The sequence below is a fragment of the Tupaia chinensis genome, unplaced genomic scaffold (assembly GCF_000334495.1).
Source record: "Tupaia chinensis unplaced genomic scaffold, TupChi_1.0 Scaffold000359_1, whole genome shotgun sequence".
NCBI classification, from domain to species: Eukaryota; Metazoa; Chordata; class Mammalia; order Scandentia; family Tupaiidae; genus Tupaia; species Tupaia belangeri.
In genome coordinates, this window is record NW_006159855.1 from 1,924,502 (window position 1) to 1,941,332 (window position 16,831).

Here is a 16,831-nt window from a genome sequence, read left to right on the forward strand (position 1 = left end):
ACTGCTGATTAGTTTCAGCCTTTTTTTCCAAAAAGGGCTCATGGGTGCTATTTTCTCTGACTTTTTCCATGTTCTCTATAAATCTGAACAACTTCACTGGGTGTAATATTCTTGGGCTCTCCTTTTCCACACACTTTGAAGACTCAGCTCCTTTGTTCTGGCATTGAATGTTACTATGGAAAAATTTGAGGCCAGACTGATTTTTTTTCTCCCTTGTGGGTGACATTTTTTCTCCTGGGTGCCTGAATAGTTTTTTCTTTATCCTTACAGTTCAGTAACTCAGCCAGTATGTTCTGGATGTGTTTCCTGGGTGCATTTGTGTGCTCTCAATTCTGAAGTTGGTTCTTCCTTTTGTTCAAGGAGGGTTTCTCTAAATATTCTTTTGTTTTAGCTGCCACCCTGGTGTTGGAAGGTCTGGGTTCCATATTGATAAACTTCTCATTTCAATTCATTTGTCCTTTTTGTTTGATTTCATTGCCATTATTTCAAGTTTCCCTCCCATGGTGTTCATTTTTTTTTTTTTTCCAGACACATTTTTGTTTGTTTATTTTATTTCTTGTTAAAGGGCAAGTTTGCTTGCTGGAGAGAGACAGAGAGAGACAGAGAGGGAAAGTGAACCCTCTCCCCCACGGGGAATGGTCACACCACAATCCCTCTTCCTCTCTCTCCCTCCTTTTGAGATTCTGGGCCTGCATGAACACCAACCTGGTGTTATTCAAGCTGCTGGGTCCAGCCAGCCTGCGGGATCCAGCTGCCCTATCCACCAGGCCATGGAATTGGCCCATATTTTTATTTGCTTTATTTATTTATTTATTTTGAGAGAGATTTTTGCTGTAGGGCATGTGCTCACCAGAAATACTGAGAGAAAGTGAGAAATCACACACACACACACCCCCTCCCCGGGGGATGGCCATGCTGCAATCCTTTCTCTTCTCCTCTCGGGATCTTAGCCAAGCATGCATACACTCCTGACATGAGTTTTAAGCTGCCTGGTCCAGGACTTGAACCGCGGTTGACTATGTGGGAGTCCAGTGATGTAACTATTACATCTGTTGGTCCCCCCATATTTTTATTTTTTAAAGCTTATTTCTCCCGAGAGAGAGAGAGAGAGAGAGAGAGAGAGAGAAGCAAAATCCCTAAAAGGGTCATAATGCTGCAATCCTTCCCTAGCCTCAGTCAGCCCTGGACAACAGGCATGCGTGTGCCTGGTGTACCCAGGGAGGGCTCTCCTATGTGAGTCAGTCTCACAGTGTCGTGTTCTACATCTGTGCCACTTTGCGGCCCTGTCACTCAGTTCTAGACATGTGATGGGGCTGTTTCCATCCTCGATGCGTGTCCTTCCCTCTTCAGGCTTTCTTTGCATCTTCTGGTGTTATTCCTAGTCATTTCTTCTTTGTGCTTTTTATATCCAGTTCATGTGCTCATTAACTTTCCTCCGGCATGAAGCTACTCGTGTCAAGGAAGCTGCTTTGATCCTCAGCTCCCTCTCTCTTTTGGCTCATGCCCTCATGTGATTTCCTTCCCTTTCCTGGCAGTTGCATGTGGGGCTGCCTTGCAAGTTTTTGTCATCTTGTTCACTGTGCATCATCCTGACATGCGACTTGTTCCAATACCGGAAGAATCCATCTTCCCATCATGGGGGCAATTTTGAGGTTTTCAGTTAGCTTTTTGATTGTCTGAGCAGACAAAGGTGGGGTGGGGAAAGTCCCTTGACCACAGGTCTCCCTCCTGTCATTTCTTAAACACCTGGGCCCCAGACAACTCCTGCCTAGCCAGTAGTGTGTCCTACTCTCACACCCAACACAGGCCTGTGTCTGTGAAGACAAAAGGCCCTGGAGGTCATTTCTGGCTTCTTGGTTTGGGGCTCATTCTTTTTATAAACAGCTTGCCATCATTACTCATTTAGTCAGGTACTGAAGAAGGAAGAGTCTATGCTCTGCCTTCACAGGTCGTGTAGTCTGAACTCTATAAGGCTCCCTCCATAACAGCTCTTTGACATGCAGCTCTCCAGGGCTTCTGTGGGGGTCAGGTCAGGACCTCTTTCTCCCCACCTGTGTTAAGTGTGTAACTCTGGGGTTGAGAACCATGGAGTCACCCCCCGGGGCATTTGCATTTTAATCAAATTGCAGGAAATCCCCGCAGCTCTGAGTGCTCAAGTTTTGGAATGTCCAAATGGGTGGGCCAATCTGTTTATCAGCTTCCACCCCATAAGTCAGGCCTCTGAGGTCCAGAGGATGGAAGTGACTTGCCCAAGGTCACATAGCAAGTCAGCAACAGGCAGGTTTGAAGAACTGGAAATGCTGACATGGGCCAGCTGATAGATAGCACAGAGGTTAAGCTTTGTGCGCAGGGTGTCAGATCCCACATGGCTGATCATAGTTGGAATCCCAGCCCAGCAGCTTGAATAAGATGCTAGGTGCACGTGAGGGTGGCATTCTCTCTAGAGAATGCACCTGTCTCCTAGTAATTTAAAATAAACTGGGGGGCCAGCAGGTGGTGTGGTGGTTAAGGTGCTGGACTCCCACATGGCCAACCATGGTATGAGTCCCAGACTTGGTGACTTGCTTTCTTTCTCTCACACACGTGACCTATAGCACTTTTTTTTTTTTCCAAGAGATTTTTGCTATAGGGCATGTGTACTTGCCAGAGAGACAGAGAGACAGAAAGTGAGAAATCATCCCCCAGGGGACATGGCCATGCTGCAATCCCTTTTTCTCCATTCTCCTCTCAGGATTTTGTGCATGCATGCGCACATGCCTAGAGTGAGTTTAAGTCACCAGGTCTGGGGTTTGAACTATGGGCAACTATTTGGGAATCCAGTGACATAACCACTACAGCATCTGCTGGTTCCAAGATTAAATAAATAATTTAAAAAAATTAATTATTTTACTTATTGATTCATTTATTTTAACTTGACCACAGAGAGATGAGAGATGAGAGAGAGAGAGAAAGCCTCCAGGTCCAGGACTCGAACCATGGTTGGCCATGTGGGAGTGTCCAGCACCTTAACCACCATGCCACCTGCTAATCCCATAAATAATTCTTTAAAAAAACCCACCAAAAACCAAAAAACAAAAAACGGGACAGCAGACTCCAGATCTAGGGCCAAGGATCAGGGTACCTGTGCCCTGAGGACTCCCATTTGATTTCCAGGCCTCTGGGTGAGGAAACGATTGTGGACCTCCCCTAGGGGACTCTGGTCATGAGCTTCACTGACCAGACCAGGAAGCCCAGCCAATCCTGGCCATCCCAGGAGGAGTGACTCCACAGCCTCACCCTCTTTGTCCCTTCCCTGGGCAGCAGAGCCCAGTGGTGACCTTAGCCAGGCAGCTGGGTGAATAGTTGAGTGAGGAAGCAGTACCAGGACTGGAATTTGGGCTAGAGAGGGGGGTGGATCAGGTCTTTCTGGGAGGATCCTCCATCTACCTGGGGAAGGAGCTGCCTGAGCAGTTTGGCTGTGACTGTGTGGCCATGCTTGACCCTCCGACCTCAGGCCAGGACTCTCCAGGGCAGCTGTCCTGCTTGGGGTGTCCTGGGTGTTGTCAGTACCTAGCCCTATTCTTGTCCTGCCCCAGCCTGGTGACATCAGGCAGCCAAATGGAGTCTCGGGCCCATCCCCGTCTTGCTGTGTGGCCCTGGTGGCTTAGGCCTCAGCAGGACAGAGGAAGTGACAGTTGTGGGGAGGATTCATCCACGTGAGGGGCTGAGGGCAGAGCCAGACACTTATAACCAGAGGAACTGAGACAGAGCTATTGCGCCCAAAATAGATCCATTCCACAAGGTAACAAGTATTTCATTGGGGTTTTTCTGTGAGGAGATTGGGGAAAAGGAATCACATTGTTCACCATAAAGCTGTAATTTAATTTCTCTCTGGGATGTTTCTGCTCAATTTTTCTCTGCTAAATTTTCCCTCATCCTGCCCCTCCTCTCCTAGCCTTCCCTTCCCACAGAGTCCCCTCTATTTTTCAGTGTGTTTGCACAGCACTTAGCAAAAGCGGGAGCTGACAGCAGCCCCCAAGCATGTCTAAGGGAGAGTGCGAATCAGGCATTGCAACACTTGTGCAGAGCTTGCATGCTCCAGGTGTCTGCTGACCTTTTTCGGCTTCTCTGAGGCAGGGTCTTGTAACCTACTGGGGGCACTGGCCCCTCTGACAATCTAATAAAAATCACGATCTTTCTTTCAGGATCCTCGGACACACAGATACAACTGAGAATCTTCCAGGGGTTCCAAGAACCTGGATTGACACCTCCTGCATTATGGGGTGTTGCCTCCCTATTCTGCCAAGCTTTAAAACTCCAAAATTTGGGTGCTTTTATGGTTGGATAGCTGGGTATGGACATACCTGAAGGAGGATTCTTTTTTTTTTTTCACAGTGATTCCATAAAAGTATTAGGTTGAGAATGGCTGAGCCCACTGAGTGAAAAAATATGTACTGCTTATTCCTCAGTTGACTTCTGCACAAATATATACAACAAATATATGCTGTGTGGGTCTCTATTCTACACCATAATCACAGTACGTTGAGTTCAAAGAGTGATAGGTGTTGTACTAATTGTGAGTCCTCCTACCAACCAATCCCATAGGATGGGAGTTCTCTGAGGCACAGAGAAGGTAAGTTACTTATTAAGGATCATGTAGTAAGTGGGAAAATTGGCCCCTGACCCCAAGCTATCTAACTCCAGGTCCATATGACAGTCTTCTTTCCTATGAAATGGGAGGTGAGGCCAGCCCACGTCGTGTCCTAAGAGTTGAGTCTGTTCCCAGCTCAGGCAGTTGGAGCATGTTGGGGCTTAGACAGCGACAGCAGGCTCTAAGCAAACACATACTGAGTTTATAGGAAGCCTGCATCATATATTGGTGCCTAAGGCCTCTGTCTAACACCCCCAGCAGACCATATCATGAAGTGGCACTTTCCTGGCCCAGCAGGAAGACAGAACTCTGCTCACAGGTGCAGCTGGGTGGTAATGTGACCTCATTTAACCCTACAGCCTGGCAAGGTCTGGGAAATGTCAGCTTACACTTGTTTTCATAAATTTCTTTCTTTTTTTCTTTTCTTCTTCTTTTTTTTTTTTTTTTGTAATTTTGCTAAAGGATGTGTGTGCTTACCAGTGAGAGAAAGAGAGAAGGAAAGTGAGAACATGCTCCCTAGAGAGAATGGCTACACTGCAATCCCTTTGCCTCCATTCTCTTCCAGGACTTTAGGTATGCATGCACATATAGATGGCATTTTTTTCAAGCCATCTGGTCTGGAACTCAAACTGCATAGTTGGCCATGTGGGATCCAGCCACTCTAACCACCACACCACCAGCTGGACCTCCATAGTTTTTAAGTAAGTTTCCTTTGCCTCTAGTCCATTCTGCAAAATGCCTACTAGAAATGGCATATTCTGCTTCTTGCTTCTCTATTGCCAAGTCTAATTTCAAAGTTTTTATCTATCTATCTATCCATCCATCCTTCTGTCCATCCACATATCTATCTATCATCTATCTCATTCTTCCTTATTCATTATAGAGTATGTGCACATAGTGTGTGTGTGTGTGTGTGTGTGTGAGAAAGAGAGAAAGAGAGAAAGAGAGGGAGAGAGGGAGAAAGAGAAAGGGAGATGGAGAAGGAGGGAGAGAGAGAAGAGAGACACATCCTTCACAGTGTCTGGTTAGACTGTAATGCCCTTCCTCCAGCCCATTAGGTCTTGGGCACTGCATGTATGTCTGGTTAGACTGTAATGCCCTTCCTCCAGCCCTCTGGCCCATTAGGTCTTGGGCACTGCATGTATGCCTGCTCAGGCTGACTGAATGGGGGATTCAAATTGTGGCTAACATATAGGGCCCAGCTTCTCTTGAGTAATGCATTACTACTGTACTGTGTAGCCAAACCCCAGGGTCTTTCTTAAGATTACTTTGGTGCTGGATGCTTAGTTGTGACTTTCTCATGAGACGAAGTCCTTACTTGAAAATGGCTCTCTCACTGTAAGGTTCTTCCACTATTTATCTTCTATTTCTCTCTTGCTCTCTTTATTTATTTATTTATTTATTTGCCATAGGGCACATACACTTGTAGGAGAGAGGGAAAATGAGAAAACACTCCCCATAAAGAATGGTCACACTGCAATCGCTTCTCCTCCATTACTCCCTCCTTTCAGGATTTTGGGCATGCATGTGCACATGCCCGGCATGTTTCTCAAGACACTGGATTTAGGACTTGAACTATGTGAGATCCAGCTGCCTTAACCACTATGCAACAGGCTGGCACAACTTCTACATTCTTAAATACTCTCCTGAGCACCCCTGGCCCATCTTGACAGACTTATCCAACAGGGAGGATGAAGGTAAAAGCCATTGTGGAGTCTTAATGCCTCATTTTTACAGAGTGGAAACCAAGGATAAAAGAAAGGTGAATGTCTTGTCCAAGGCCAAGAAGCTAAAATTCCCAGAAGCCAAGAAGTGTATTAACTCCCAGGGTGATTTCTGGTGCCTTCCTCTGCAGGAGACCCATGTTTCTCAAATGTGGCTTGAGTGCAGCTTCAGTACCACCAGAAAGCTTCTAAGAAATCCAGACCCAGGACCAGCAGTTGGCATAATGGCTATGTTGTTGGACTTCCATGTAGTTGACCGCAGTTTGAGTTGCGGATCCAGTGGCTTAAGCTCACACCATGTGCGTGCATGTCCAAGATCCTGAGAGGAGAATGGAGGAGAAGGGATTGTGGCATAGCCATCTCCCCCTGGGGGGTGATTTCTTGCTTTCTGTCTCTGTCTTTCTGGCGAGCGCACACGCCCTATAGCAAAAATGTCTAAAAAAGAAAGAAAAGAAGGAAGGAAGGAAGGAAGGAAGGAAAGAAGGAAGGAAGGAAGAAAGGAAGGAAGGAAAGAAGGATGGAAAGAAGGAAGGAAGGAAGGAAGGAAGAAAGAAAGAAAGAAATCTAGACCCAGGAGCCCCACCCCAGACTTGCTGAATCAGAAACTTGTACCAAACTAATGTGAACACGAGAACTCTGCCCTAGACCCCTGCCTTCTTGACTGTGACTGAAGTTTTGCACATGTAGGACCCAGTGACAAAGCTCAAGTTCCCTCCATGCTTCTTGGTCTTCACAAGTCTTCTCTACATGCATGTAAACTCAAGAAGTACAGGACAGGAAAGGGAAATGGAAGCAGTGATTATAAAAATCTCAGCACATGATAAACAATGCAGCTCTAGAGTTGGCTTTGTGGCCTAGTTGTTACGGACTCAGATTCCACATAGCTGACCACATGGTTTGAATCCTGGCCCTGGTGGTTTGAAAAAAACACTCAGTGCATGTGCAGGTGTGCCCCATGCCTCACGGGGGGGCTACTTTCTCCCTCTGTCTCTCTCTGGTGAGGGCACTTGACCTCTGGCAATTAAAACAAACAGAAACAAACCCACAGCTCCAAATCAATGAATAGGTTAACTGGCAAGCTGTCAGAACCAATAAGTCATCAAATAACCCAAAAAATCAATGCACATAAAGGTAAAAATCTACCTGAACACTGTGGCCAGTTGGAAGGTACTTTCACTTGTCTTGGTGAAGGCAGCAGGGATGCAGGAGGAGGAAGATGCCAGTGACCTGTGTGCTGCTCCCCAAAAGATTGGTGTAGAGAGTCAGGCTGCAGGCCTGAGGGCCTGAGGTCCATGTCCATCCATCCATCCATTCACCCATCCGTCTATTCACCCATCCATCCATTCACCTACCTGTCCATTCAAAAACTGTAATTAGGCACTTGCTGTGTGGCCAGAACCTAGACCTGAGGGTAAAAGTCCAGACGTAAGCTGAGGACTATGGAGGAAATGGTAGAAACTGTGGGGTGAAGGTCCTTGTAGGAGGCTTGGGGTCCCTCCCCAGGTTAGTTCCCTCTCCCTGGGTGCTCTCCCTGTGGTCACTCAGGCAGGTGACCTGGCCCAAGGTGCTCATTCCTTCAAAGGCTGGGAAAGGTGCTTTCAGCTCAGAAAGGAAGTGCCCAGCCACCAGGTTCCCTAGCCCTTCTGCTCTTCCTAGAAGGTGAAGAGGGGGAGGACAGAGTGCAAGGTGGCTTCAGGACACCCTCCCCCTACTGGCCCTGCCCGGTTCCCCGACCATCCTCCAGTACTACATGTGTCCTCATCCTTCTCCCGGCGTGGTTTCTTTGCTGCTTGCAACCTTCCCAGGGGCTGTGCCTGGAGCTCAGTGTTCTGGCAACAAATGTTTGTAGAACAACTGACCAAAGGAGGCCTATGGCAGCCCTGGGAGGTGGGGCTTGTGTGATGTTGACAGTGCAGATGAGAGGTTGAGGCTCAGAGAGGTCATGAGCTGACAAGGGAGGACAAGGTCATGTTGACTCTGCACCAGCCCTTGGCTGGGTGCAGGGGACCCAGGAGTGATAATGAACACACAAGTCACCATAGTGGAGCCCTGCACATGCAGCCAGCGTGTCTACAGTGGACTCACATGGGCAGATTTCTCCCTGGCACTGCTAACTGCTGGTTTCAGGCAGCTCACTGTGTCCATTGGTACGTTGTTGAGGTTGGTGGGGTCGTGACTGGCCACCTAAGTCCCACTGCTTCTTCTCCTAATCAATAAAAGGAGAGGCAGAGGCTAGAGAGGAATACATTTATTTCTGTAACTAGTTATAGGGAGACAGTCACTAAACTGTCTCAAAAAGTTCAACATGTTCTCAAGATTTAAAGATACTAGGTACAAGTACGTGGCAATCATTCCTCACTACAACCAGTCAGAGTCAATAGCTTCCCCCCGAGTCATTACCCAGATTCTTTCAAATACCCACTTTTGGGTATTTGATCGGATCACTGCTCGAGCAGCTCTCTCCATGACTCAGCACTTGGTAAGGCTGTTATCATTAGAGGCTTTTCTGAATTTCAAAATGGCTGTAGTCCTGCTAAACCTTCAGCTGGCCTGTTTCAGGGTCACTGAGTCCCCCACACATGGTAAGTGCAGGGCCCCTCATGAGGAAGAGGCCCAAGGGGTCTGGGTCTGAGCACAACTCTGGCCATAGGTCTCAGTATCGCTAGATGTCTCTGATGTCCTTCTGGGCTGAGATCTCAGTCTGTTAACAGAGGCTCTTCAGACCTTTTTGAGCATAGCAAGGAGCCCCACAGGGTCAGGAGTTTCCAGTGCACCATTCCCACGCCCAGGGTAACTGCTTTGGGTTCTACCCCACCGAAGGAAGGTTCCCTTGGGAGGCAGAGACCTTCGAGCTCTGTTCCAGCCCGGCCTAGGCAGAGGGCTACAGCCTGACTTTCTTGGGGCCTTGTGGTTCCTGGCAGGGACCAAGTATATGGAGCCAGGACAGGCCGATGCCTGAGGCCTGCATGTGTGGCAGCCTTGCATGTGGGACCCATGGAAACGGAGGCCCTTTGGGGCGAGCTGCCACATCCTGAGCACTGGCATGCTATTCTGGAACCTTCCCAGTGGTCACTGAACCCTCCGTGTGGGCATGAAGGCACACAGTTGAGCTAAGCTGATGCCAGAGCCCTATTGTACACACCAGCTGGTCTCTGGGGGAGCCTCTCAGTCCCTGAGGCTCTGTGGACTCGAGCTCTGGCTTCTGCCTCTCTTCTTGTCTGGTCCTTCATCTTCCAAGTGATGACCAGAGCTGGTCCACAGCCCACTTCAACCACCTGAGGTTCTGCCCCACCCTCTTTCCTCTCTGGCCAACAGAGAACACAGAAAGGAAAGCCTTTCTGGGGATGAGAACAAGAGAGCATGCTTTCTGGAAAGATGGCACTTTCTGAAGGCTATAGGTGCTGATTCTCGCAGCTCTAGCACTGCCAGGCATGGCTGTAGAGCCCTTGCTCCACTACACCGAGGCCAACCTCATGGTGAGAGGTCTGAGCAGGGGCTGTCTAGGCACACCCTGCCAGCCTGCTTCTCTGAACCCGCTGTGAGGCCACATGGAGTCACAGCAGCTGCACTGTGGGAGTCCCGCGGGATTTTGCTATATCCTCCAGATGACCCACAGGCCATAGTCTATCTGCCCAGATGCCTTGGCCAGAGTGGGAGCCCAGGGTTGGGGGAGGCTCATGTGGCTGCCTGTTCCCCACCCAGGGAGCTGCTCAGAGCCTGAGAAAAAAGCCAAGCTTGGACCCTGGGAGCCTCCTAAGGAAGTGTTGGCCTGGGGTTCAGGGCAGACAACAGCTGCAGGAGGGGGAGAGGCAGCAGTTTCTTAAGAACAGCAAGGGAGCCTGGGCCACAGCCTCCGCTTCCTTTTCTGGAGAAAAGCTGCAGCTAGCAGTGCTGAGAGTTCTGCAGCCTGTCCCTGGAGCCTGTAGTAGGCAGGTAGCCGGTAGCCCCTGAGACTCTGGATGAAAAAACTGGAGTTGGGAGAAGATTGGACTGTCCAAAGAACACAGCCTTGGATTCCATGTGATTAACTGTCCAAACTAGAGCACCTCTGAGAATGAGAGGGAGCTGTGCTGCTTATTACACCAGGACAGATGGCCTCTTCAGGGCAAACCAAGATGTGTGTTACCCTACTTAGTACTACTTCCTAGCTGTGTGGATTCCGGCAAGTTACATAACATCTCTGTTTCTGGTTTCCACAGACAAAAATCTAATATCACGTCTGCCTTCCAGGGCTGGTAGAGGGACTGAGTTAAATTATGTATGTTCCTGGAACAGCCCTTGGCACAGAGTGGGCACTTGGTATCTGTCCTCTTCCTCTGTGAGGTAGAGGGTTTCCTGTCCCTGAAAGTGAACAAAGATCTACCTGGCATCTCTGTGAAGTGTGAGGGTCTCAGGAGAGCACCTGGCAAGTTGGGCCTCTGCGCCTCCCTGGTGGGCTTGTTCCCTCCCCTCCCCAAGTAGTGGTGATTCTTCCTTTACTAAGGGTCCCCACCAGGGGACAGCTTGGCTGTCACTGTCTTTGGCAGCCAGAGACCTGACTTTGGTTCAGGGAAAGCTGGCCTCCTCCTGCTCTCCTGGGGTTGCCCTGTGTGGAGGCATCTGCATTCCTTGGGGAGTCAGGGAGGCTGGAGTCCAGAGGCTGAAGGCCTGAGGTAGAAGAAGGCAGCTCATGTTTGCTGCTCCTAGGCCTGAGAAATGGCAGTGCCTGTTAGAATCTGTTTAAGGGCAGGTTGTGGGGCCTGGCTCTGCCACTGTGGTCACTTGACCTTGAGCAAGTCAAAGGTCACTGGGTCTTGGCTTCCTCCTTTCTCAGGGCAGTGGATGTGTGGTCCCACACAGCCTTCATGCCCCACCCTGGGGCCCTGCACACTACCTGCATCTGGCTCCTCCATGCCTGGAACCCTGGAACCCAGTATGCATTCCTGAGGGGGGTCGGCTGTGACTCCAGTACCTGATGCAAAAACAAGTGGAGGAGATCAGAGCAAGGGAGTGAGTGACTGGCACCAGCTCTGCCCAAGTCTGTGCCCACCCCCAGGGCCAGAGCTGTAGCTACAGGTGGGACAACTATGTCCTCTTAGTGACACTCTCTTCCCCTAGATGCCTTGTTAGGTCAGCTTCCTTCGTGCTGGGGACATCATCCCAGGGGCCTCCACTACCAGCTGTGTTTTTTTCCCTCTCCTCACCTGCAGAGATCTTTCTTCTGACCACTCAATCAGGGCTTGCCAGAAGAATAGTTTCTTAGAAAGTCAGTTCTGCAAGGCACCTGAGGTATTGGTGCTCAGCATCCAGCAAACTTGTCTGGCCAATCCCTGCCATTAAATGTGGAGCCAAACGCCTCGGCAATAGGTGAGGTCAAAAGTATGTGTCCAGCCATAAGGTTGGGTACTAGGCCCCAAGTACTGAGGGCCCCTCCGCAACACCAAGCCTCCCCGTTCTACCCTCTTGCGTGAGATCAAGGGGCAAGGCCCCAAATGGGCAAACTGACACATAACCCTACTTATTACTTCTAAGCTGTGAGGGACACTGAGTTATACATAGCTAAGAAAGGGATGTCTCCAAAATGAGGTCACTAGAATTCTGGCAGGAAGTGTCCAAATCCCATTTTTTTTCTTTCTTTCTTTTTTTTTTTTGAGAGGTTTTTGCTATAGGGCGTGTGCGCTCGCCAGACAGACAGACAGAGACAGAAAGCGAGAAATCACCCCCCAGGGAGGATGGCCATGCCACAATCCCTTCTCCTCCATTCTCCTCTCGGGATCTTGGGCACGCACGCACACGCGCCCAGTGTGAGTTTAAGCCACCAGGTCGGGGACTCGAACCGCAGTCGACTACGTGGGCGTCCAGTGACATAGCCATTACGCTAACTGCTGGTTCCCCAAATCCCATCTTCTAACTATCTGGCCAACTGGCCTATTCTAGAGCGTGTGAAAAAAAAAAAAAAAAGGCCACCCGGGGTCAGCAAGTGCTGGACTCCCATACGGGCAGCTGCAGTTCAAACTCACATCAGGTGTCCGTGAGTGCCCTATATCCCAGGAGACTGGATTGTGGCATGGGCATCCCCACTGAAGAGTGATTTCTGACTTTCCCTCGCTCGCTGTTTTTGTGTATGAGGACACATACCCTACAGCAAAAACCTCAAAAAAAGGCCACCGAGGCTAGGTGGCAGTGCAGAGGTAACACAACTGGACTCACACAGAAAAGGTCTTGTAACCCTCTGAGCACGGTGGGCACGCACACAGCATACATGCGATCTAAGCTGGCTGGAACCAGTAGATTGTGGTGTGACGACCCTGTAGGTAATGCTTATTTCTGTGTCTCTCTCAAGAAAGACAAAAATAAAGAATAAAAAGGTAAAAAAAAAAAAAAAGGCACCCCAACACCAAAGGACCACACCAACATTTAACATGGCCTCCCAAGTAGCATATATTTGACTATTCTCTTGTTGAGCCCAGATATTACAAGCCTCCAGTGTTGACAATTTGATAGCCAAAAGAATGGTGTATCCTGGTTTTATTTTATATTTCTCACTAGACATTGAGCATTTTTCTTTTTTAAAAATAATTATTATTATTTTTTAAAATTTAACTTTATTCATTCATTCATTCATTCATTTCAATTTGACCTGGTAGGGAGTGGGGGGGCAGTGAGAAAGCAAGCTGCCAGGCCCAGGACTCGAAATGTGGCTGGCCATGAGGGAGTCCACATGCCCTCAACCACCACACCACAGGCCAGCCCCAACATTGAACATTTTTCACATATTGGTGAGCCATTTCTGTTTCTTCTTCTGAGACTAGCCTACTTGCATCCTTTGTTCATTTGTTTACTGAAGTGACTTTTTCTTCATATATTATGGATATCGATCCTTTGTAATTAATCCTTTTCTCTGTCATTTGCTTTTAAATTTCATTTATGTTGTCTTACACAAAGTTTTACAATTTTACAATGTCCCCTGTGTATCTTCTCCTTTGGCTTCTGGGTTTCATGTTGTGCTCATAATTTTTCTCCCTGAGATGATTCAGCTGCTGTTTCTGATGTTCTGAGAAACAACGGCCACAACACTTGCAGTGGCAGCAAAACATGCTTATTCAAAAGAAAATGTTTATTTTAAAAATAAGAACTATCACCCCCAAGCATTTATTTAAATATTAATAGATTCGAGTAAAAATTTCACAAGGCAAAACAAGACTAACAGCTTTCTATCCACAGATGGTCACATGCTGACAAATGAGAAAGAAGATCTATGTACGTTGAAGTTTAGTTGTTATGAAAATGCATATGAAGGCTTAAGAAATGGTCTATTTATAGGTTTCGGTGGAGCCATAATCCCCAATTTCCTACTGGCTCCTGATGTCGCTTGAGAACCATGCAAGGCTGAACTGGATCCAATTATGTTGGAAGATTTAGCTTTGGAAGATATCTTTCTGCAAGTGGTGGACCCCCTAAAATGAGATGAAGGAAAGAAAATTAAATGTTAAATAAGCACTATGACCAGAGATGGCAGTTTTCCACAGGACGCCATAGTTACCTAGTAGCGCCATGCTCTCCTGAGGTGACAGATGACTTAGCCACTCACGATCATAGTTGGTGGTGCAGAAAAGACATGTCTCAATGTTAAAAAAAGTTAAACACAACCAAAGGTGAATGATCTTCTGCTTTTCATCCCACAAGGCGCTGCAGTTCATGCTTTCTTGGTCTCATGTGTCTGAGTATTTTGTGCCTATAACCCTCCTGGGTAAGATAGGTTCCTTTACTACTCAAGGAATGAAGGACTGCTGTCTTTCATACAAATATGTCCTGAATTTGTCTTTCCAGAGCGTCAAGGATTGTTTCTTAGTTCTGTGACTTGTGGTCAACCCAAGGATCCTCTCTCTATCTGCACCCACCACTCCCTACACTCAAGAGCTCCTCCCTGTGGGCAACAGAACTGAAATCACACCCCCAGATCTAGATGATTCTGACCAAGTAAAGGAAGTGAAATTCCTTGCTTTAGGGCCCTACATCCCTGGCCGACAGGCACCATGGAATTGCTGTACTTGTATAGTCCAGAGTGAGGCCACTCTGTGGGAGAGTGGAGTGGTGGCTCAGTGAACTCCTGTTCTTTGGCCTGTCTGCCATAGCCACTGGGTGGCCAGTTCCTGGCCAGCCCCAGTAGAGGGAAAGGCACAGTTGTGGTTCCCTGGGGAGGGCTGAATTGTTTCATCCACTGGCCTGGCATGTGTCTGTCAGGGCCACGTCGCCAGCAGCTCACTCGCCTACACCCAAAGATCTGCCAACATTCCCCTCCCACTCACTGCCTTTTAAAATTAAGGAAGGAGCCCCTGTCATAGTCTATTACAAAGTCCTTCCAGCATCTCACTTTCCTTGCAGACTGGGAGGATAACAACTTCTCCCTCCCCAAACAGAACAAAAACAAAAAACAAAATTCCTGGGCCAGTATGTTTACAATAACCTGAGGCAGCATTACCCACAGAAGCCTTCCCTGCTGCTTTGCACCCAGGCCCAGGACAAACTTAACACTAATTCCACAGCGCAGGGCATGCAACTGGCCTCCAGCTTTGAGTTTGGGGTCTAGGTATATGACATTCTGGGTGAGGAGTAGTTTTCCGACATTTTAAAACTTTTGCTCCAGGGCAATTTTATTGCAGAACTGGCAAAGATTTGCAAAACCACAGCAGTCTGAAGTTTCCCTAAGCTTTTTCCCTGCTGAGAAATTAAGCCCCAAGTGAAAACCTGCTGTTTATGTTGATTTACAGAAGGAATCTGCCAACAGCAGCCTCCATTTCACCTGGGCCATCTATTTCACTCCCACTCGGAGAGCCCAGAACACAACTGGTCCATTGTGTAACTCTGAGGATGGGAGACTGAGGGTGAGGTGGAAGGGGAGGGCTCTGGCAGAGAGCCACAGTTCCTGAAGCTCACCCAGGTGAGCTGACTGGCAACTGGGCAACTGTCTTCTTCCTGAGTGGGCCCGTGGAAATAAAAGGCGAGCACAGATAACCAGGAGGCAGCTATGAGGGGAACCAAAAGTTACAAAATGTATGGGGTTTAACCATGAGGAATTAGGAGAGAATGCCATTTTAAACACGTTAAATAAGGGAACCAATGACAATAAATGCTAATGTATGGTTTTCTTTTTCTGACAAGTGTATATTTCAAGGGACGCTCCATAGGTGACAAACAGAACTGATAGTGCTCTAGGCAGGCCAGAGTCCAGTCTTACTCCACAGCTGAGAGCATGCTGGGCCAGCCTCCAACCAGCCCTGTCCACGCCAGGTATTAGCTTCTCACCATAAACCTCGGGGATTAAACCAGATGCCTCTTAAGGTCTCCTGCTCTGTGTGAGCTACTAAGAAAACGAGTATTTCCCAAAACAGAGGAATAATGAAAGAAATAGGAAAATGTCCTTGCTGAAGAACATCTGCTGGTCACTTGCGCACTAAAAACCACAAAAATTAAACTAACATTTACTAATGCCTTTCATTTCTGTACTCTGGCAGAAGGATTAGTGCACACAAGATGTTTGTTTATGGAGTTAACAAGAAATGACAATTTGGTAACGTTTGCCTTCCTTTCTCTTCCCTCACTGGATTTTTTTTCATTGCCCAGAAGGAAAGGAGGTAGAAAAACTGCAAAAGAAAACACAATAGCTTGCAAAAGTTTACTGTGGACTTGTTTCTTTTTTTTTCTGTAAGCACTTCTGTCCTAGCACACAGTTACTCTGGGGCCACATTCCCCAGAGTGAAGGATGATCCTCACCCTGCTAGACCTTATTTATAAGGCAGAGGCAGAGGGTACCCCGGCAGAAGATGGGAAGGAGGGGCTGCCCAAAACAAAGAAACTATGGAGAAGTACGCATGCTGCCAAGATCATCACACAGATCCGGTGATGCCACCTTTGTTTTTCCCTTGGTGTGCTGAGTGCACTCAGACGAGACATGCCCCAGCCATGGGATTGAGTGAACATGAGATGGGGAAGGTAGATGCCATTTCTGCAGTCCCCAAAGAGGCTGGGCTTGACTTACCTCTTGGTTTTTCTGTTGTGGCCTCTTCTTTGATACCCTGCAAAGGTTGGGAGGTTGATCCTCCTGGGTATTTATGAGAGGCAGAGAGTGCACGGGAGCCTCGAGGTGGAGGCTCAGAGAATTCTGCAGCCGTAAAAGCAGTGCTGCCAGTAAATACTGACAGAATCAAAAAGCCGTGAGGACACAAAACCCTTTGTTATTTATTCAGCTAGTGTAGGACTGATAGTATTTCAGGTGGAAATGTCTCAAAAGAGAGATTATAGGGGACCAGCAGTTAGCGTAATGGCTACGTCACTGGACTCCGATGTAGTCAACCGCGGTTCGAGTCCCAGACCTGGCGGCTTAAACTCACACTGGGCGCGTGTGCATGCAAGCCCAAGATCCCGAGAGGAGAATGGAGAAGGGATTGCGGTGTGGCCATTCCCCCTGGGGAATAATTCACTATAGCGAATACCTCTC

General features: G+C 48.1%; 1 protein-coding gene across 1 annotated transcript in view; it reads right to left on the reverse strand.

Annotated features, from left to right (window-relative positions):
• Positions 1-13,031: 13,031 nt before the first annotated feature.
• BLM (BLM RecQ like helicase) overlaps positions 13,032-16,831 on the reverse strand; it is an 82,918-nt gene continuing 79,118 nt past the window's right edge. Inside the window, exon 21 of the mRNA XM_027773563.1 lies at positions 13,032-13,790. Within this exon, the coding sequence (XP_027629364.1) occupies positions 13,613-13,790 (178 nt within the window). The 3' untranslated portion in view covers positions 13,032-13,612. The remainder of the gene's footprint in view (positions 13,791-16,831) is intronic.